Here is a 23027-nt window from a genome sequence, read left to right as displayed (position 1 = left end):
TGGGAAATTGTTTATTACAGCTATAGTTCTATATTTTATATAGAAATATGGGGGAAAAAAATATTAAAAATGTATATTTGGAATTTTTCAATAATTTCTGTCTTGTAATAATTATAAAAATAATAATAAATAAAAGAATTTAAGTAGATTAAATATTACCAAATTTATTTAAAATATTACTAGGCCTTTGTAACCTCAAAAAAACTAAAAAATATATTTAAAATGATATACTAAAACCCAGTTCAAAAATCCCTGCCAACCCATCACACCCTTAAAATCGCTGTTGTTGTACCCCTCTTAAAAAAAAGTTTGCTTAACAATGTGTAAAAGGGTTTCTGGAGCGCAGGGAATGCGGAAAGGACGCTGCTGCTGCAGTCACAGGAGTCGAGTGAAAACAAAACGAACAGCAAACATATTTGACATTTGCATACGAAAAGTGTCAAAAGAAGCAAGAAGCTATATAAACTAAACCCATACACACACAAAGCACACACTGGAGAAGCCACCGCAAGGCACTTAGAGAAAAATCGCTGGGGGAATTGAAGTTGAGAATTTTAAAATTTAATTTAAAGTAACAACATTTGTGCATTTATCATTTAGAGAGAAGAGGCTACAAATTGTATTCGTAAAAAAATTAAAAGTACTTTCTTAGAAAATTATGTGTTGGATAAAAACAAACCTTGCTGGTTGGGAATTATAAGAAGTTTTAATGAAAGATTTTAAAGTTCCCATTTTTGTAAGCTAACTAATTATATATTTAAAAAATATGATATGATTTATTAATATTTAAATATATGAAACCCACACCAAACGTATCTTTAAGTTCTCTGAATTTTTAGTTGAGAATTATAAGATAAAGTATTTAATAAAAAATAAAGAATTACTCAGGCATTTAAAATAAAATTGTATCACATTTTCAATAAGGAATTTAAGCAATTTAAGTTCTTCAATGTTAAGATTTATTAAATTTAAGTTAAAATTTAAAAACTTACCAATCTTTTCTCTCACTGTACATACTCGTTTATGCCACTTCCGTGACGCCTTTCTTATCTCTGTCAACCTCTCGCTCTGCTTCCGTCTCTTCCTGCACAGGAACGCTACAAGGCTGACATTAGCCTGGCCATCCAATTGCTGCAGTGCAAGCCGGATAGTTTTGTGCCCCAGAAAGTGTCCTCGGTGGGTATCACTTCCATCCATCCATCTATAATGTAATGCAACCTCCCCCGAAAATAATGGCATTCTTTCCCTTTTGCAGCTACCCATTGATATTCAGTCGAAGGTGTCGGCGTACATGCGATTGGAGACAAACTCCCATTCCGATTCCGAGTGCAGCAATAGCGGTGTGGGTGTTGCCACCACAGCTTCCTATAAAGTGCTTCCGGCCTCAGATTCGCCGCCACCCTCAGCCTGTCCCTTTCCGCCCACGGCGATGGTGTATTCGATGAGGGGACTCGGTAGGTGTTAGTAGACCATGCTTGAAATTTTATGATTTTTTATGTTATTTATTACTTGATTTTGTTACTTGAATTTTTAGTGGATTTTTTATGTGATTTTTTAAGTGATTTATTACTTGATTTTTCCTAAAGTTTGTTGCTTTTTCTACTTGCTAAATTTTTATTTGGTTATTAATACTCTTGAAGAGGGAGAGAAAGTGTTATAAGAAATTATATAAAAAATAATAGACATCTCTATTTGTTCTTTAACTTATTTTGTTATTTTAAAGATATATAGGAGCCTGATCTTCAGGATTAAAAAAAAAGTTCTAGAACCAATAACCTAATAAAAATTAACAAATTAAGATTTCAAATTCAAAAATAATATTTATGAAAAAGAATAACTCTTCAATATACTTTTCAAAAAAATCATATAAATCTCCACTAAAAACCAAACCTTTTTCAAGGGTATTCTGTGTTTCGTTTCCCCGAAAATATATTTTTTATTCCCTCCTTTTTTCGTTACTCCCAGGACTTACTCGATTTACATGATTTCCTCATGATTTCTTTTATTTGATTTATTGATTCGCACATTTTCTAGGCTCTGGATTGAATCGCGCGAAGGATGCGAATGAACAATTTGATTTCTGCCTCATAATTGCATTCCATTCCACATCATCGTGTCCTGTATGGGGCATTCATTATAATGCCTCTTCATTTGCATTAATTGCCTGCAATTTTATATATTTAATTTTGTATTTATTATGGCCATTGTTTTCGCCTTTATTGTTTTTCAGTTATTGTTATTGTTGTTTCTGGCATAATTGCAATTTGAAACTTTTGCAAAATAACTTGTGTGCAACCACCGGTTTTTACTTTACTTTATTTTTCTGGTTGGTTTTTGGCCTCGGAAAATATTTACATGTTTGTGTGGCGTAAATATGATTGCGCCTCAAAATATAAAAACTTTTTTTGTGTGTGTGGATCAATTTGAACAATTTTTGCTAGTTTTAATATATGCATATTTTCGGCCAGAATATGCTTTTGTTGCACAGAATTTGAGAGAGCCACAAAATGGCATAGTTAAAAAGGGCTAACAAAAGTTTTTATTGAGACTAATATGCATTTAATTTTCTTTTACAAACAGTTTTTTTTGACTGGGTCTTTTGTCGAGAAATACTTTGAATATAAATAAAGTTATTGTTTAGAAGGGAAAATAAAGAAATGAATATATTTTTGTTAAGCATAAAGAAAATGAATATTTCATAAATTCTAGATTTATTTCTCTTGAATAGAAGCTCTTAAAAAATTAAATTAAGTTTGCTTTATACAAGAAAGGGTTATTCTTTCGTCAAAAGCTTTGAAATAATTTTAATTTATTTAGTTAAAAATTTAAATAAATTAATTTTCTAGAAATACATTTAATTTATGGCCTTTTAATTTCAGAAAAATAAATTGAACAAAGTTTTTGGCAAAGAAAAATTTTAAAAAAATACTTGAGATATTAAAAAATTTACGAAAAATATTTTAGATATAAACTAAATATAAATAAAGATTTTTGTATTATTAAATAATGTCTTAAATTTATTTTAAATACCATTTTCATAATTTATTTAATATTATAATGCCTTTATTTTATATTCTTAAATTTTTAAACAATTATTTTTATTTAATTCAATATTAAAACAAGCAAAAATGGTTAAAAATGCTCTTCAAAAATATTAAAAACATTAAAAAATAATAAATAAAATCTTTACTAATTAAAAAATATTTTCCATCAACCCAATTTAGATGCGGCCAATGGAAATGCGGTCAATAATACCCCAACAGCCCCGAATCAGCCCACAAATAACAATCTAAAGGACACCAAGGACTCCATAAATAACAACAATCACAACAATAATAACAACACAACAACAACAGCAACAACCACGGGCAGCAACAAGTGCAACAATCAAACAACAACAACAGCAACCAGCAACAACAACAACAACAGTAGTAACACCAATCCAGATATGATTTCGCCCACAATTATGGCCAAGTTCCTGGAGGATGAGCTAAAGGCAAACGAGGTAAAACACTGCGACACCTGCCAGTGCAGCAAACAGGATCTGCAGGTCCTGGCAGATGTGTCGCGTTCCTATACAGTGGCCACCCAGACACCGCATCAGTTCCATCATCAGCTTGTCCAGGGTTCCTCCACCGGCCTGACCGAACCGCTGACCCAACTATGCCTGCGGTGCCACAGCAATCTCAACTCGCCCTCGAGGACCAACAGTCCCTATCTGATGAAGCTGGTCAAGTCCAGCGATTCGGTTATATCAGAGACCAAGAGTTCCGTTTCGGATCTCAATGACATGGACAAGCTCTTTACGCCGGCCAAAAAGGATGACCTGATGGTGAATCCCATTCTAGGACATCATCGTCTGTGCGAGAGAACAGCAATTCCTGGCGGTCAGAGTCAGGATTATGTGAATGGTAAGCTCACAACCTCCACAATGATGTATCCCACCACCCATTTGGGTGCCTATGCCGCTGAGAAATATCTCCTGGAGACGAGTAATCTTGGCCAGCTGAGGAGCAACTATCAGCGAAGGTTCCTGGATGGCGGTGGCACAGCCCTGCAGTTGCTGAATAAATATGAAGTCGGAGCAGGAGCTACCACAACCACGGATGAGCTGGAGGATGAGGCCAGCAAGCCACTGCTGGCGGGGATTTCTCAGGTGAATCTCTCGGAGGTGGAGCAGCCTTTGCCACCGGCGCCACCGCAGCCGCAGACAGCTGCCAAACTGGAAGATGTGTGTGAGCCAACGCCGGTGAGTAAGCCTGTGGCTCCGGTGGCTCCACCAGGACCACCTACAGTTGCTGCTGCTGCTCCGCCTAGTGCTCCATGTGCTCCTGGTGCTCCTCCAGCAGCAGCCCAGCTCAAGTCCACCAACTCGGGCAGCGTCCAGAGCCTGTGGAGCAACAAGACCAGCAGCTGCGAGGGGGCCAAGATGTTTGAGACCTTCAACAGGAATCTCATCAAGACAATCAAGGTGAGATTCGGTATAGACAATTTAAGGAGCTTTATTAATCCTTCCTTCTTCATTTCTAGGCGGAAAACCCCAAATACCGAGGACCACGACTGTGTGCCATGAGGATCCAGCAGAATGGCCAGAGCAACATACTCCTAGACAACCTGGAGTCCATTGAGACCTACACCCCAGTGATTTACAAGCGGCGTGAAAAACTCCTAGACGAAGAGCTCAACGATGGCAAGGACATCATAACCAGCAAGGAGAGCAATGCCCAAGCAGCTGTTGAAGCCTGGCAAGGACCAGCAGTTCCCCACGAGAATGTGGCCCTACAACCTGTCCTAGAACCCCAGGTGGAGTCTCCCGAGGCGGAAAATGAAGAAATCAAGGCTGGTGGGGAGCCTCCTGCTGCAGTGAATTCATCCAAACATTCCGCCAACTCCAGTTCCATAAGCGATGCCATTGACTACCAGGAGAGTGTACTTTTGCGGCGACAGCAGCTTAGCCGGGTGGCCGAATGGGTGCAGCACAATACCCAGCAGTTGGAGCAGCGAAATCTCCAACAGCCAGCGGCGGCCACAAGTGATTCCAATTCGGGCACCGAAAGGCAATCCTCTTACTCCACCCTCGATCGCATGGACTCCATATCCATAGAGAAACTGTCCATGGATTCGGGCTATAAGACCACGCCGCAGCAGCTTACCAATGGCTATCCGGAAAAGTCCACGGAGGACTCACTGTCGCCCAAGACGGATATCACCAGTAATTCCCTGCAGCAGGAGACCACTGTGCCGCCGCCACCGCCGCCGCAGCAGATGTTGTTGTCGTCGTCCAAGAAAACGGAAATGTGCACTACTTATTACAGGAGAACCACCAGATCGGGTTTGCCAGTGGCTTACACCACCACCACGGCGGCAGCAGCTGGAGTTGGTGTAACCCTAGAGGAGTCCACCTCCTCCGGTTCAGAAGCTTTGATCTGCCCCGAACAGCCCACGTGTGATATACTCAACTACAAATACTATCCCAATGACACGGACAAGACGCGGTCCGTCCAGGCTGAGCTGCACACGACCACCCAGAATGTGGACATTGCCCAGATGGAGTACAATGTAAAGCAGTTTCTGCTCAAGCAGAACGAGTGGTCCATGAACGGGGGAGCGGCTGGAGCTGGAGCTGGTTCTGCTTCTGGTGGAGGAGCCATGTCTGGAATGGGTGCCCGGCTAATGCAGCGTCGCATCCTGGGTCCCGGTGTTGGAGAACGTGTACGCATGGCCACGCCCGGCGGAGCGGTGGCCAGTCAATCCTCCTCCGGCATCCTGCCACCCCACAGAACTGAAACGAATTTATAAGCAAACGGGGTCAAGGGACACACGGAATCCTATCGGGATTTCGAAGCGAAGAGTAAACCAATCTGTATTCTAGTCTAGTTTTGCTACTTTAAGTTCATACTAAGCACGGGCTTAAAATATATATATATAAATATATATATGTATATTGCTCTATATATATAAATATGAGATGTATGTTTGGGCTAAGCAATGCTTTAGTTATAAACTTAATGTGGGTGGTGAGGGGTTCTCGGCAGATGCTAACACAGCAATAGCAATAATACTATACATATGTACGATAAATGTAGTACTTACACCAAAATCTACGATCTAAGCTAGCTAAAGTTGCTTTGGAGCTATATAACTAAGCTGATAATTAAGATTAAGACGGGGATATATGTTAAATAAGTGGCCTTGGTTGATTCTTAGTTGAATAGAAAACTTATTTATGTTAATAACTATTATTACAATTATATTTTCTATGATTAACCATAAAATTTCCCTAAATTTCCCTATCAGTCTTCCCTTAGCCACTAATTTCCCTCTTCATCTCCCATATAATTTCTTAAATTTCCCACTCAGTCATCCCTTAGCCACTAATTTTCCCTATGCATTGAGTTTCTTTATATAAAATAGAAACCTTATATTATTATAAAGAAATTTCCTATGATTTACCATATAATTTCCTTACATTTTGTTAATAACTATTATACTAATTATATTTCCTATGATTTACCAAGTAATTTCCTAAAATTTCCCCATCAGTAGATAGGGATAGTCTTCCCTTAGCCACTAATTTCCCTTTCCAATTTTATTTCCTAATCCCCAAAAAGTCTTCCTAAATATCCCCCTTAATATACCACTCAAACCAAGGCCACCTAAACCTTATCCCCGTAGCAATTGCAGCTAAAACCAAAAGCAAATCTAAGACATATGATACGGTTACTCCCTACGATATAACCCATATACATCTATATATATATATATATAACTTTTTGATGTCTGCATGTTAATATAACCCACAAGCCATTCGAGAACTTTACCCGAAGCAAGCTTAGGTTACAACAGAAAAATATATACATAAATTATATTTATAGGAATATACAGATAATTATGCTATATATACGATTGATATTTGATAAGCGCGTTATATTTTCTAGATTCCGATTGTGCAATATTTTTTAGTAGCCTGAAAAAAAGCCAAAAAAAAAAAAAAAGCGAAATGAAAACGAATTTTTATTTTTATAAAATGCGACCAAAAACCAAAATGGGGGAAGAAACTTAAACCCTATTTCTGATTTTCTATTTCATATTTTTTGCTATTTGCAAATTCTATTGAGCATTTTGTCCAGCTTAGACCCAATCGATCAAGATATACACACACAAACACACACACACACAAGTACTGTACCTTCTTAGTGACAAAGGATTTTTGCCGGAGAATAAAAAAACGATAAGAAACTGTACTCATTCCTGCCCATTAGATGACCTTCATATACTAGAGAACTGTAACCCTCTGCTATATAACTGCTAAATAACAAAAAGATATATACATAAATGCCATGCTATATACACCACAGACACAGACACTTGCATTATAAACGTATCTGAACAGACATATGATTGTAATACCCACATATATATATTTACATCTATATATACATAAAGCGTACTTATATTATAAATCAAAAAAATCGAAATCAAAATCGTGTATTCGCCCTATATACGTGTATATCCAACCCACAAGAACCCACAACATTCAACGGCTTCAGAAAAAACACCAAAACCAAATCAAATACCAAATACTTTTCTATGTAATCCCCTCACACATCAATCAAAATTATCATGATAACATGAGGAATATTTACTCGATATTTACACACCTAATACACGGCTGCTATATTTCTATATCTATAAAGGGGGAAGCCTCTTAAAAAACCCTTAGAGATTTGAAATTACTTTTAAAAGAGGCCCAAAAGTAGGCGATGATCTTTGTTAAATAAGTCAAAGCATACTTTTGGGCGTTATTTAAAGAGATTTCAAATCTCTGAAGTTTTTTTTCTTGCCTTTAACCCCTCGTTTATCTATATCTCGATTACTTTACCATGTATACACTGAGCGAAATGCTAAAACGGAAATGCTTTAAGACACTGTTATGTTTGGCCTACTTATATAAACATTTAATTAGCATAAATTCAACTCGTATAAAAGAATGGAACCTCTGCCTGTTATGCACTTTATCCTATAAAAATGATATTATATTATGGAAAAGAAAAACAAAATCAAAAAACTTAAAGAAAAGCTCTTATTAAGTTCATGTACCAATCTCAAAGAAGACTTAACTCGACTAAGTAACTAAATCATTTCCGATAATCACTCTCACACACTCCAAACTTTGCTCCCTCACCTGTAACTCAGTGCTCAACGAAACAGTTTTCCATTATCCTAAAAAGTATATATCAAAAAAATCTCACAGCAAAAGCTATCCCTTAAAAACAATAGAACACTGCCCTCCCCCAAGTTCACACACTGCCCCGAAAATCAAACCCCCTTCCCCTCTAACTTTAAGTAGCAACATTCTCCAAGCTCAAAAAAGTCACAAAAAAATATATAAAACAGCTTAATAATGAAAACCTAAAATCCCTTAGCTAAAACGGAACTAATATATATAAAATGCAAAAACAACAAAACAAAAAATTGAAATGCAATTTCAGCAAAAAAAATTTATATATATGGATGACGAAAAACTAGCTTAAATATTTTGGGCATAAGTTCAAACTCCAGCTGCGACATCTAGTTTAAATTGGAAGCCTTCGTTCTATCGCCTGGGTTCGAGACATATACTTCAGATACTTAGCCTTATAATGAATGTGTACATTTTATGCGCGTCTCGGTTGATGTCAACATTTTTGAGCTATTGAACCACCTTAATGTGAAACAAAAATAAAATTAAAAATAAAAATAAAAACAAAAACAAAAAAGCAAAATAAAAACAAAAAATAAAAAACATCAAAGTAATAAATCAAGAAAAAACAAATGGAAATAATTCAAATAAATATGAGATAATTTTTGAATAAACTTTTATGGTGGTTTTAATGGAAAAGGGGAAAGTTTTTATACGTTTTTTGAGGCAATGAAATTTATTTTACAATTTAAATTTAGAGAAATTCTCAGATAATTTTAGGGAAATTCTCAAAGATAACATTAGGGAAATTCTCAAAGATCATTTTAGGGGAATTCTCATAGATAATTTTAGGAAAAATTCTCAAAGATAATTTTAGGGAAATGATTAAAGATAATTTTAGGAAAGTTCTCAAAGGTAATTTTAGGGAAATTCTCAAAGATAATTTTAGGGAAAGTCTGAAAGATAATTTTAGGGAAATTCTTAAAGATAATTTTAGGTAAATTCTCAAGGATAATTTAAGGGAAATTCTCAAAGATAACTTTAGGTAAATTCTTTAAGAAGTTATTTTACAATTTATTTTTAGGGAAATTTCTTTTTCGAATTTTTTTTGTATTTTTTAAAAAGGTTTTATTGTTCTTAATTTTAAACAAAATAAATTACAAGGGTATATATTGAATTGTTTTAATTTGTTGTACTTTAAAATATATTTTTCTATCTTTTGTTCTTTAATTACCTGTTAAAAATCAATTTAAATATTTCAGTTTCCCAAAAACTATGCCTCCAAAAACCCCTTCCCCCAATAAAACTTTCTCTTATATCTTTATTAGTTACTTGTTTTTATTTTATTTTATGATATTTATTTTCTCATTTTATAGATAAATTCCTGGGCTGAGAGTATGAAATAAATAATTGGTTGCGTGGTGCATGCACTTAGAAAACTAAAGAAGCCTTTTTCCAAAGCATTCTCTGATTCTGGAATCGAAAAATAGCATAGAAAATGGCATCAGTCGGTTGATAATGGATGAGTGGATGGAGTGGCGTCCAGTGTCCCCCTCAAAGGGCCACGGCATCGACGGGCTGCTGCTGAACCTGGACAGGATCGCTAACCTCGCTGGCATCGTCATTGACCACAATGACCTCATTGGTGGGCACGGCGGCCTCCTCGAAGGAATCATCGATGGACTCGCCACTGGCGCGTACCCCGTTCTCGGACTCGGGGACAAATTCGGCCACCTCATCCTGGGCAGGATCGATTTTGTCATCAACGGTGGGCTGTTTGGCCGGAGCCTCAGTTACGGGAGCAGCAGCCGGAGCATTCTGTGGTCGATTTCCGCCCAGGAAATTGATGATACCCTGGAGGGGATTGCCACCACCCTGCTGCTGTTGAGCTGGAGCCGCCGCTGTGGCATTGTTATTGCCACCGAAAACATTATTCACAAACTGCTGGATGGGACCTGGCGGACGTGGCGTGGTGGAAACAGCCGGCTGGGAATTGGTCAGACCCGAGAGTGTGTTCTGGAATTGGTTACCCAAATTGCTGGCAAACTGCTGAATGCCCTGAAAGGCCTGTGTGGTGGAGTTGACCACCGATTGGGCGGCATTCTGCACCACCTGGGTGGCCTGTGTAAATGCGGCCTGGGGATTCAGGAAGCCAGGTACTGTGGGCGCCGGCGTGGCCTGAGCGGCGGCGGCGGCGGCATCATCGGATTGGACAGGAGCTGCAGCGGCAGCTGGCTGCTGCTGTTGCGGCTGGAACTGATTCAGGAACTGGCCAATGGGTGAATTCTGGATCAATTGCTGGACAAAGTTTCCTTGAGTGGTGCTCTGCTGGGTGGGCGTGGCCTGGGTGGCCTGACGGACCTGGGGATGGGCGGGATCCTCTTGGTTTTCGGACGGATCTTGCTCCAAGGGGGAGAGTTCTTCGGCAGCGGCGGGCACGGGAGCTGATTCTTCGGCTGAGAGAGTTTTTAAATTAATGGCAGCTGGCTGGGCTTCCTCGGGGATGAGTTCTAGAAGAGCTGGGGTCTCCTCTTTGATTTCCTGAGGCTTCTCTTTGAGGTCTTGAATTTCCTCGGGGGTTTCCTTGAGTTCCTTGGCCTTTTCCTTGATTTCCTCTTTGATTTGTTCTTTGATTTCCTGGATTTGCTCCTGGATTTGCTCCTTGATTTCGGGTTTAATTTCTTCCTTAATTTCAGGCTTAATTTCTGGCTTTAATTCCTCCTTGATTTCAGGCTTAATTTCGGGCTTAATTTCCTCTTTGATTTCTGGCTTAATTTCTGGTTTAATTTCTTCCTTAATCTCCAGTTTTTCTTCTTTAATTTCAGGCTTAGTTTCCTCCTTGATTATGGCTATATTCTCCTCTAGCCTGGGTTTAATCTCCTCCTTAACCAAAGGTAAAGCCACTGGAGCTGGCTGCTGCTTCTCCTCCACAACGGTCACAGGAATATCCTGAGGCAACTGCACCACTCTAGCTTGGCTTACAGCCAGGAACAACAGGATCAAAGCAACTGGCTTCATTATAACCACACTTTCACGTTTTAAATATAATTTTAAATTTAATAAAAATATTTATTTTTTCGTTTACAAAATGCCTTCGTTCACAAGCGCCTCACGGCCGCAACTGTTTGAAATTTCTTTAGGCCCAACGCATTTTATACAAACCGTCAGAGCCGCCGAAGCCGACGCTGGCAGAGCGTCGACGCCGAAGACAAACAGGGCTAAGAAAAAAAAAAGAAGAGATGGAGAAGGCAGTTGGTGGGAGAGTTGGTAGTGGAAATATCAGCAATATCAAAGCCACTCCACATCCTCCTGCTGGCCAATTCTTGGCGGCGAGTGTCATTGAACTGATATACTGGTACTGGTCCAGGCCATCGAAAAGGGTTTCTTGTTGGCCTCTTAAGGCTTTGCCAGATCGCAGCTAAAGAAGCTGCACACACATAATTGGCCAAGTCGTGGCCTGGCATCCTCCTTCATCAATCATGTTTGTTTTAAAGACTTTACGGCAATCAATATTTGGTTTGTTCAAGGATGATTGCAATATGGCAAAAAGGGGATCAAGGAGGTAGTTTACCAAGGGTTCTTACAACGCGGGAATAGGATGAGGATTTAGAATAAAAATATATGTATATTTCCCAGGGATTAACTGCTTATTTTACATATTTTCTTGGCTTAAGATTACAGTAAGGGAAATGTTAAATAATCCCTGGAAAAACTGAGACTGAAAATGGAAACTTAGAAAAAGGATAAAAAAAATATTTAAAAATATACATTCTATTTGGGAAAATCATATATTTTCTTTAAGGAATTAAAAAAAATACAAATAATATTTTGACTAGCAAAATATATATCTGGAAAGTGGTAAAATATAATTAAAAATTTATTAAATATTTAAAATAATATTAAAACATACTTAAATTATAATTTTTAAAGTAAAAAAATCTAAAAAAAATCTGTAAAATATATACTTCTATTATTTATAAAAAAAAAACACTTAAAGGATATTAAAATCTTGACATTATAGTCCAAACACGGTACCATTGTCCAACTGTGCGGCGATTAGTCTAGCCTTTAAAGTCTCTACTTTGATCATCGTCTGGCTGAAGTCCCCCTTTTCCCCACCATTTTCCCCCCATATATATATTTTTCACTCTCATTCCTTGCTGCCTGCGACATTTGATCAGCAGAGGCTTTTCTTGTTTTCTTGTTTGGTTAAACGCTCCTACAAGAAGTACAAGACGAAAACCATTTGCGCCGACGCGACGCGTTCTGCTGGCTGGGATCTTCGTATCTTTGTATCTTTGGTTCTGCAGAGCTTTGGCTTTGCTTTGGTGGAAACCCGTTCCCAAGACTAAAAAACCTGCTCTGGCTATTTTTAGAGTCAATTAGCTTTGGACCAACGAAGACAACGATGCAGATGCAGATGCAGAGGCCTGGGTTGCATCTTTGGGATGCGTTTTCACCCATTCTGGGTTAATAATTCATTAGAAATGCAACAACGCCGCCCACGAGGCCAGCGAACAAATCTCGGGCTACTAATGTTTATTCTATGCAAATGACCACCATTTAAATGTAGTTAAATGGGTCAAACTCTGGTCTGTCTGGTTGGGAGAAAACTTTTGACTAGAAGGAAAAGTTATCTGGGATATATGGCAGAAGATCAAGATTTAGTGACCACGATCGAAGGGCAGGCAGAACAAGTTCTTGGTCAAACAAGAAGGGTTTTAACCAAAGTACAAGTACAAGAAGGTAACTAATAAAAAAGTAAACGATAAAGGAAGTATGGGTTGGAGGGTAATGATAGGGGAATACCCTTGGAAAGGTGTTTTTATATAATTTTATAATTTGTTTAAAATATCAAAAACCTTTTTTTAAGACTATAAAAATACCTAAATGAATTAAGAAATATTTGGGATTTTAAGATACATTTTTGTTTATCCTATAAATAATTAAATTAAAGGCTTTGTAACTATTTTCATATTAATTATATTTTTTTTACAAGTTAATACTACTAGGAATTTTCCAAAATTTTCTATTCTCAATCCTTTAGTTTCATATTATTTCTATGTTTTTTTTTACAAGTTAATCCTAATTTAAGCAACACCCTTTTCCTTAGTAAGAGCATTTAAAGCTAAAATCAAAGATCGAAAGGACATTGACTTGACTCCGTGGATCGATCTCTCTTAAGCGATCTCTGCTCAGTTTTTTAATGTTTTTTTATTTGCTTTTTTATTTCTGCAGCCGGCAAATTGATTTCGGTACAAACACGTTTCTTCCAAACCCAAAAAAAAAAAGAAAACCCATTTGGGTTCTTTGGATTTTTATAGCTTTTCTGGGAGTTGCTTAATTGTTTTTGCTCTCTTTAATTTTGTTGTTTTAATTTTTTTTTGCTGATTTCTTAGCCCCAAAAATATTTGCTCGAGTTTTGGTTTCAGCCTGGGCTGACCAAGATTATGCAATGGCACTTTTTTCTCTCCCCATTTGTTGTTATCGCACACACAATTGGCTGTCGAATTAACACCTTGCTCACATCCATCGACAGGTGGGGGCGACAGCGTCGACGAATGGGCGTGGCAGCCAAAAATCATTACTCTAAACGGTGGCAACTTTCACTCAACAATCGTGCGGAATACGAAAAAAAAAGAGTTTTTAACAAAAACAACAAGCACAAAATGCAAATGTAGGTGACAAAAAAACAACAACAAAAACAGTAGTGGGAGCTGTCAATCAGGCGATCTTCGTCATCCGAGAAATTACCACACTTTATCCCAATGTTTTTTTGGGCTGTAATATTTGTGTCATATTTTTTATGTAGTCAAGGTCACCAGTTTTTTTTTGTTGGCGAAATTTGCCAAAGAAAAGTATTATTTGTTTTTTTTTTTAAGTGTGAGAAATTTTGATCCAAGGTTATAAGGGGAAGTAATATTTTAAAATGTGCCAGAGGTTGGTTTTTTTAGGGTAAACTAAGTGATTTTCAAAGTATTCGATTTTTTATTTATAAAAAATAAATTACCAAGCATTTTAAAATTATTTAAATTAGTTGTTAGTGGATTTTCACATTTAAAATTTTAGACACAAAAATTTTCATAAAATCCTTTTTTTTGTAGATTTTTTTTACTAAAAAATAGTAATTTTTTTAAATAATTTCGATTTTTTAATGTATTTAAAATATATATCAAGCCCTACCGCCTAGGTGGCGCTATACCACATTCATTTAGCAAAGTTTCTTAGCATCATCCATTTCTTTAACCAGGTGGCGAGCTTTGCTGGGTTTCTATAGCAAAGTTTTTAACCACAACCGGCTTGCTCTTGTCTGTGTGACCAGCTGCCGCAGAGAATAAAATACTCTCTAATTTGAAAGAATTTTTATGAAATGTTTAAATAAAATCAAGATTAATTTTCAAAATAAATCATTAGTAAATATAATTTATAGCGTTGCTCTATTTTTTACACATACATTACTTCTGGAATTCGCTAGATTAACATTAAAATCTAGCTATATTTATAGCTATAAATTAGCCCGAAAAGCTAAGCCGGCATCCCTGACCGAAGCATTGGTCACACTGTTTTTTGTTTTTCCTTTTTTACTCTGCGGGTCGCCGTTTATAAAGTTTATTGCAAAATTACACAAGAATCGGTCGCGGAAAATCAACGAAAACATGTGCAACGCGTGCTAGAGGCGTGCCGCGTAGCCAATGTGCTGTGGAAACGGTTAAACGGCAGGTGCGTAAGCCAGAAAGCACGCGGTTCGCGTCACTTGCAACAACAACAAACACAGGCGCTCGGTGCAACACACAAACACAGGCGGACACAAGCAAACACACAAACATACACCCACGAGAGCGCGCACGCACACACATGCAAGCAGCGACGCACATGTGAGCAAAGCAACACAAAAAAATAAACGAAAATTAAATAAAACCAACAAAATAAGAGCAAACAAGGAAGAAAAGTGTTGAAAATAAAAACAACATAAATTCTTGTGCAAGTTTCACAAAAAAAAAATTAAATAAAGTGAATGGAAAATTCAACAAGAGCTGTGAAGAACTATTTAAATCATTTCTCTAAATTAACAATAAAAAGGCCTCCTTTTATCAACAATATTTCAATAATGTTAATAAATGCCCCCCAAAATATAAGCCAAATATATCAAGTATAACAAATGCAATTGGAAAATCATATTTATAAATAAATAATTAACTAAATTATATAGAAAAACTTCAATTTATACATCAGCATTGTTATCCCAAAATTTTTCTTGTATTTTTCGCCTTTGTTTGATTTTTATGCATTATTTCCTGGTTACCCAATTGCTTACCTAGCAACCCCCCTTACCTCAGGTCCCCCCTCTGTCTAGTTGCTAGAAAAACAGCTGCTGATTAAGAAATTTCGCCGTTTTCCCCCTATTTTTATCAGCTGATATATACCGCCCACTTAGCCAGCCCCCTTCTTGCACCTGGAAAAGACACACAAACACACACACACAGGTGACTAATGCACTGTTCGCGCAGTTTGTCAGCTGCTGACGTCGTGGACAAAACAACAATAACGGCAACAACGACGGCAGCGGCGTCCACAACAACAATAGCGTCGTTCTATAAGGCAGCGACGTCGGCGTCAGCAGCGGCTTCTGTCTGCACAACGCCAACAACAACACCGCGAAAATCGAAAATAAAAACAAAAGCTATGGCCACTACAACAACAACAACAACAACAACAACGCAGCAACAGCAGCAGGGAGCAGCAACAAATGCTAAAGATGGTAAGTCCAACCAAAAAAATTGTAAAAATCTAGAAGTAAAATATAGTTAAAGGTGACACAGAAAAAAGGGTGGAAAACACTTCAAGTTTTACTGGGTTAAAGTTCAAGGTGAAGTTTCTGCTGAAAAATATTTTAAAAATTACCTATGGCCATTTTATTTATTTTACAAATATATTAAGCAATTTTTAAAGAAATATATATACAGGGAAAATTATAAATACATTTATTAAAAATTATATTTTGATTTAGTTAATGATTTTACCAATAATTATTCAATCAGATTTAGATTTAAATTGAGGAAGGTTTTATTTAACAAACGTATATTTAAATAAAATAAAATATATAAAGCCATAAAGAGAGCTTTAAAAGTTGAAAGGAAAGTTCGGAAGACACGATTTCTTTTCTAAAATATATTTATCATCACTTTCGAATGCCAAAAAAGCTTTAAACTTACCATTACTTAACTTCTTCTCAGTAGTTAAAGATATAGACAGTAAATTGTCCAAAAATATAGCCATAAAATACCTTTATAAGTGACCTACAAATGGGGGGACAAAAGATATATATATATATAAAGTGCATACTATATGCAAACCCAACTGGGTTAAAGTTCAAGGCAAACCTAGAGTTTAAGAGGCGAAGTGAATGACAAACGTAAATGCAGCTTAAGAAACTTTAGTTAATAGTTGAACTAAAATAAAGTCTAAACATTTAATTAAGTTTACTTAATTTAGAAATGTTCAAGATCTTCTATATTTACTTTTTTCAAGACAACAAAACCCCCTGCTTTCCTTGAACACAAAACAACTAAATACAATTTAAGACGACTTAGACTGGAATTATCATTTAATCTCCAACAAATAAACTTATAATTAATGTTTGAGAGGCCTTCGCTGGCGATTTGCTCAAACTAAAATTTCATAATTTCATAATTTCCTTGTTTAACTTAAGTTTTACAAAGTCTTTCACATTTGTTTGTTTCTTGGCCTGTAATCCTAATCCATCAAGGCTTAATCTTTTGTTTTGTTCTGAATTCTCCGCCAACGCCACATGCCCCTTCTCTTTCTACTCTTTCTACGGGCCCATTGTCTTTCTCTTTCGCTTACCCTTCTGCCCCTCTGACGTAACTTGTTGAGCAACGACTGCTGGCGGATGGATTTGTTTCTGGCTTTTGGTGAAAGAAAAGTTTTTATTAATATCAATAACCAAAAAAGAGCGAAGCGTCGAGGGCAACAAATAAGGCAAGAAATTAATGAATGCCGCGGGCGAATAAAATTCAACAACAAAAAAGAGAAGCATAAAAGCAACAACAAAAGCAACAAACCATAACCAGCTTAACAACAATAATTAAGAAGTGCCGGACTGCAAAAAAAAAAGTGTAAAAAATTACATATACATTTAATTGCCAAGGCGGATAATGGTAGCATGAATAAAAAAAAAATGGGAGAAGTGGTGCAGGGGGCCAGCAGCTGGGAAGGTCAGCTAGAGGCCTGAAGGTCATAAGCATTTCGACGTTGTCGTCACCTCTGAACCCGCTCGAATTTATTGATTTTACACGCAGCAGCCACAAAAAAAGAGAGGAATAATCACAAAAAAAAGAAAGAAAAAAACAACAGCTACAACATCAGGCATAATTCTCTTTCCCTGCTGAGTACACTTTACCTTTACAGTGGGCCCTCAAATTGAAGAATAACTATGTTATAAATAATATATTTTCTTGAATACTTATCAGAGTAATATTAATGTTGATAAAAATAAAATTAAGAATAAAGAAAGCCTCTTAGAACAATTTATCCACGCTTTGAACATATAATTCCCAATGAGTTTTAGCAGAACATATGTTTTAAAATCTTAATTTTTCGATAGAAATAAACTAAACTAGTTTCCTATTCAATACTTTTTTTGTACTTATAAAATTCTAATTCCATTTAAAATCCCTTTTCACCAGCATTCACTGTACCTTTTATTCATATTTGTATGGGCCAAACATCCACACAAATCCAGTGACTTGTGCGGCTTTTGCTTTTGCTCTCCGAGTTCAGTTTCAGTGTGTGGCTTATGCCAAAGGCCAAATGGAAAAACCTGCTTTAAAAGCCAGCCAAAGAAGCACACCAAAAACCCAACGCACAGCTACAACTACAACTATATATAAAATCCCCTCCATGGTCACAGTTAGATGCTAAAATCGTGTGTTGTTTTCTTATATGTATATATATTTGCACATATATATTTGCAAGAAAGCTTGGTTAGTTTGATCAACTGTAGCAAAGCTAGAGAAACAAATCAAAATCTTCTAATTAAATCAGAGCTAACGGTTGCCGGTTAACGGGTTTCGTCGATAAAATTTGCCAACATTGGTTTACGTTTGCTTGTTTTTGGCATAGATAACATTGCTGAAATGCCAATTAACCTGGCAGCTCTGTTTCTCTTTTTTATCCCAACATTCCTATTTAGAAGTAATTTTTGGTGTTTTTCTTATCAACTAAAAAAAAAAACACACAAAACAAGGAATGTTTGATAAGCAGACACAGCGGTTAAAATGATTCATGTGAGTGAAATATTATGGAAAGTACAAATGGACTTTGAATTTTCTAAACACAAATCAATAAATATACAGGGCAAGGCAGTTTATAAAAATAAAACAAATTAAATCTTGTAACAAGAATGATTATTTTTATAAGCTTGAGAAAAGGAGTCTTGTTTTATTTTTATTACAATTAATACATAAAAGTACGATTTCAGTCAAAGCCCGTGCAAAGTATGGAGGTCTGAATCACTTGGAAAAATAAGTACTGATGAGATTTTTTTACCTAAAAACTAAAAAACGAATATTAAAAGATATCTGTGGGTTTTTAGATTACATATAAAATACATATGTTAGTTTATTTCTTTTTCTAAGATTATTTCCTTATCCAAATCGATGCCCACACATTTTCTTCCCCTTTTTTAACCGGAATTAATCTCATTTAATTGTCACAAATGTTTATCAGCTCCACTCTCCTCTCGTATCTCGTTAGTATTTGCATTGCATTTAGTTGTTTATTCTTTTATTCCTTTTATCAGTTGTGATTTCGCTGCTTATCGCAGCAACTGCAACTTTACCCAGGGCAAATACAAAATATATATATAAACAAACAGCAGGGAAAAAAGTGTGCAAGTATATTTTTTATTTTTCTAGCCCAGTTGCTCTGCCATTTTCAATTAGTGCCCGGCAGCGTAGAGTCAATACACAAAATGCTCTATAATTTTTATTCTATTTCATTTGAGAACCCACAACCCAAACCCAAACCCCAATCGACGCTGATAATTTTTTTCAAATATTTAAAGATCATAAGGCAGCAAAGACAAACACACATGTTGGCCTTTTATTTGTCGTTGGATAAATGCGAAACAAATTTTTGCAATTAGTGGATCGCTAATAAAACATATAGTGGCTGCAAAAAACAAACTCAAACAGGGCAGCCGTCTGCCTATTGACATATCGGTGGCATTCAGACTGAATTCCCACAGCTGCTGCTGCTGATGCTCGCTTCATGTGCTTTTGGATGCGGCTTCATTTTCTGAATGCATTTTCCACCGGCTGGACGGACGTACGGACGGGCGTCATTTTTCAATTGCCCAACCAACCCGGCCCCCTGGTTTTGCCCTAGCATTTTCCCAGCCACGCCTGGAGTGGCAGTTTGTCGGCCAGGTGTCGGTCTGCTCATCGCGTTTCCTGTTTCCCTAGTAAGCACTCGGAAAAATATTTAAGAGAAACCAAATTTCAAGTTGGAAAATTAATAAAAAAAGTGAGAGTTCATTCTAGGGTTCATAAAATAGTTTATAACATTAAAAATTCAGCAGGAAATCAAGTAGGAACTTTGTTAAAATTCGTAGGAAGCTTAAAAATATTTTTAAAAATTGTTTAAAATTAGTTTAATATTTATTTTCACATAAAATTTATTTTGTAATATTAAAAATCAGCAAGAAATCAAGTATAAACTTTGTTTAAATTCTTAAAAAGCTTATATATATTTTTAAAAATTATTAAAAGTTGGTTTAACGTTTAATTTTCACATAAAATTGATTTTTTAATATTAAAAGTCAACAAGTATGCACTTAATTTAAATTGGAAGCGTATATATATATTTTTAAATTGTTTAAAATTAGTTTTCCATATTATTGTCACATAAAAAGTAAACCATTATAAAATTCAAACATTTACCTCTTCAATAAATGAATATTATTATTATAATTATATTTTCTCAGACGAATATATTTATTTAGTTTCCTCTATAATTTTCTAATTATATTACTTATATTTTTCGCTTTACTAATTTTTCCCTGTGCATCAACTTAACCCCATCTCAGCTGAAAAAAAAAACCTAACTCGGTCGGGCTCAGTTCGCAGTTGGCTCTCGGGGATTGCAATTTGATTTGTGGGCGAGTCCGTCGCGGTGTGAAGTAGTCTTTGGCTAAATTGCTGTGAGACTTTTCGCCAGACTTATGAATGAGTTTATTGTGCATTCTAACAACTTAACTGGGTCTTCAGAGGCTGCAACTGCCACAGCCTGCTTCGGGGGGTTATATTTCACATTTAATTGTGGCAACTTGACGGTGGTGTCACAAAGTTAACTCCAGGCTCAAGAGCACTTTGCAATTGGAATGGAATTTTTAAAAGTGCATAGTTGCTAGATTACAGCTGTGTGTGTGATTTATTAAACAAATTAGTTTAGATAAAATGACAAACGATGGTTGAATTGCTGACCTCAAGTGCATTTTTATGATAAAATAAACAAAGTAGATAAAAGTGGCACTTATACAAGGGATTTTATATCAATAGTTCACATTTAAAAACGTATTTTTTGTCAAGAGGGTTCACTTGCAGGTATTTATTTAATTTTAATATATTTTTTTGTGGCTAAAATTATTTAAGTTTAATGTAAAAATATACATTTTAGCTGAAGTAAGTCTTTTTAAATGGTTTTCCTTTCATTTTAAACCCCTTATAATACTCTACGAACCCTGTTTTTACTTAAACAATGACTCATTTGCAGTAATTTCTATAAATATCTGCACTTTTGGGTATTTAGTTTCCTTATTTGCACTTGTTTGCAGCTCATTTATTGTATAGCAACTCCTTTCATTCCCAGCTAATTTGTCTTGCACTTCACTTGAATTTCACCCTTTTTTGTATCTTCTGCACTTTGGCGCTTCCGCGCTAATTTGCTTAACGTAATTTGCATTTCACAAATGCCATTCGAGGCGTGTGAATAAAAAGTACAACAAAAATTGAGAGAAAAAAGGAAAAAATCAAGAAAAAAGTGTAGAAAAAATACAGCAAAAATTACAGAAAAAATTACAGAAAAAAAGTCCAATAAAAACCCAAAGTGTGATTCGCTGTCAGACTTTAATGAATGGCCTGCGGTCCATGTTAAGCTCTGTTTACCGAATATTGGCGATTCCAACGCCCTCACCCGCCCTAATTGTTGCTAATTACGCGCATAAAATTAAAATCTATAGAAGGTGTATTCCTCCGACTCTGACTCAACCTATTCCCAAATTGTCTGCCTCTGGGCTGGCGTTCTGTTTTATGTTCTTTGCTTCATTACGATTTTTATTGCTCAAAAGAAACCAACAAAAAAAAAAAGCAGACAAGAAATAATAAATAAAGCAAGAAAACCCAAAAGTTCATTAGATGGAAATGCAGGGAGAAATCTTACGGTAGCATCTTTCTTTCTTTCTTTTTTTTTGATAAAAACCGAACTGGACGTCAATGCAACGATGCTTCAAGTATTTCCATTTGAATTCCCACTTTCCTTTACTCTTTTCCTGCTTTTTCCGTGTTGGTTTCCCTCTCTTCTTTTCTGAAGAAAATCAAATGGCGCGTGGTCGCATAAAATTTGTTTTCAGTCGGTTTGTTGCTTGAGTCCTTTTGGATTAGTGATGGAAACGTGACCAGATGTAATTGCTTTTCATTTTGATATACAGAAGGTTGACAGCTTGAAAAGTGAAACCAAAGCTTAGCTGCCTAAATAAATAAATCAATTGAAGATTGGTGAGGTATTTGTTTAGTCAAAAGTACATTAAATATATTTAAATAATCATAAAATGTATTAAAAAACTATATTTATGGAATATATCTTCAAAAGGTTGCCTGAATTTGTATTTTAAAGATTTATTGATTTACTCTCAGTCCCCACATTCCTTTTCAATGACCAGAAACCTCTTTTAATGTCTAGATTCCATCCCAAAATCGGGTTCATCGTGAGCATGATTCATGCCAAACCTTTGGTCTTCTGTTGGGATACCAAAGACACAAATTTTCCCCTTTTTTTTCAGTATCCCTTCATCATTAGGCGGAGCCCCTAAAGAGTTTCCACTCGAATAACGCCGAATGTTCTGTGACGTATCGTGGCGGAATCATCTCGGACATCATCGCCTAACAATTTCTGTGCTGTTCCTCCTTTTTGTTGTTTTGTTGTGTTTATTTCGATTTTAATTGTCGCTCGCCTCGTTTTGCCTGTCATCGAACACAGCACACAAAACATTAAAAAAAACACAAAACTTTCAAAGAGGGGGAAAAAAACGAAAGGAAAATCGTTATGCCAAAATGGGAAACTCGCAATTTCGGTTTTGTTTGTGTTTCCTTTTTGCATTTCAATAGACCGGCCAGGCCGAGTGTGGGGCGAATCGATTGCTATTGCGAGAAATTTCGTATTTATTATTAAGTTTTGCATATTTTGCAAATTAAGTTTCGCCCCGCCACTGACGCACAACTACCAAATGGGCTGGAAAATCTGCTCACTCATGGCAATTACCACGGTTTTACGGCCTTTCCCCCTTTGGAAGTAATTGGAAAATTTAATCTATTCGAGTACCTGTCCCGGACACTGATTGATTTATTCCACCTCGGAAGAAGCTGCAGCCGAATGTTCAATTGTCAATTACATGCCGATGGTCATCTGAAACCAATTAAGCTGATATTTAAGACATATTTCAGGTATATTAGAGGTGGTTCTAAATCGTAATGAACGGTGGGTTGGATAGTGATAATGGAATTATATTAAAAAATAAAAATGTTGATTAAATTTTGAGAGTAGAATA

General features: G+C 36.2%; 3 protein-coding genes across 8 annotated transcripts in view; 2 read left to right on the top strand and 1 right to left on the bottom strand.

Moving 5' to 3' along the window:
- Positions 1–7244, top strand: part of LOC108079896 (uncharacterized) — a 52525-nt gene extending 45281 nt beyond the window's left edge. Inside the window, exons 3-6 of one of the 2 annotated variants that reach the window (XM_017174424.3) lie at positions 1093–1176; positions 1256–1454; positions 3225–4471; positions 4531–7244. In XM_017174424.3, the coding sequence (XP_017029913.1) occupies positions 1093–1176; positions 1256–1454; positions 3225–4471; positions 4531–5799 (2799 nt within the window). In that variant the 3' untranslated portion in view covers positions 5800–7244. Of the gene's footprint in view, positions 1–1092; positions 1177–1255; positions 1461–3224; positions 4472–4530 lie in introns of both variants that reach the window. The other variant, XM_017174423.3, reaches the window with a different exon arrangement.
- A 2492-nt stretch (positions 7245–9736) lies between these two features.
- On the bottom strand, positions 9737–11287 carry ImpE2 (Ecdysone-inducible gene E2). The gene has a single exon (XM_017174132.2). The coding sequence runs from the start codon at positions 11198–11200 to the stop codon at positions 9737–9739; it is 1464 nt and encodes a 487-aa protein (XP_017029621.1). The 5' UTR covers positions 11201–11287.
- A 3463-nt stretch (positions 11288–14750) lies between these two features.
- The window catches only part of Eip63E (cyclin dependent kinase Eip63E), a 122287-nt gene continuing 114010 nt past the window's right edge, over positions 14751–23027 (top strand). For 2 of the 5 annotated variants that reach the window (XM_070285171.1, XM_041777269.2), the window contains exons 1-2: positions 14751–14902; positions 15596–15941. In XM_070285171.1, coding sequence (XP_070141272.1) covers positions 15674–15941 — 268 coding nt within the window. In that variant the 5' untranslated portion in view covers positions 14751–14902; positions 15596–15673. Of the gene's footprint in view, positions 14903–15583; positions 15942–23027 lie in introns of those variants that run through there. The other 3 variants (XM_070285172.1, XM_070285170.1, XM_070285169.1) reach the window with 3 other exon arrangements.

Source organism: Drosophila kikkawai, chromosome 3L (assembly GCF_030179895.1).
Source record: "Drosophila kikkawai strain 14028-0561.14 chromosome 3L, DkikHiC1v2, whole genome shotgun sequence".
Lineage (NCBI taxonomy): Eukaryota > Metazoa > Arthropoda > Insecta > Diptera > Drosophilidae > Drosophila > Drosophila kikkawai.
The sequence above is the reverse complement of the archived record's forward strand: the minus strand, read 5'-3'. Positions and strand labels throughout refer to the sequence as shown.

What these genes read in the sequence shown, in the direction of transcription:
- ImpE2 (XM_017174132.2), bottom strand. Translation starts at nt 11,200, where the DNA reads ATGAAGCCAGTTGCTTTGATCCTGTTGTTCCTGGCTGTAAGCCAAGCT.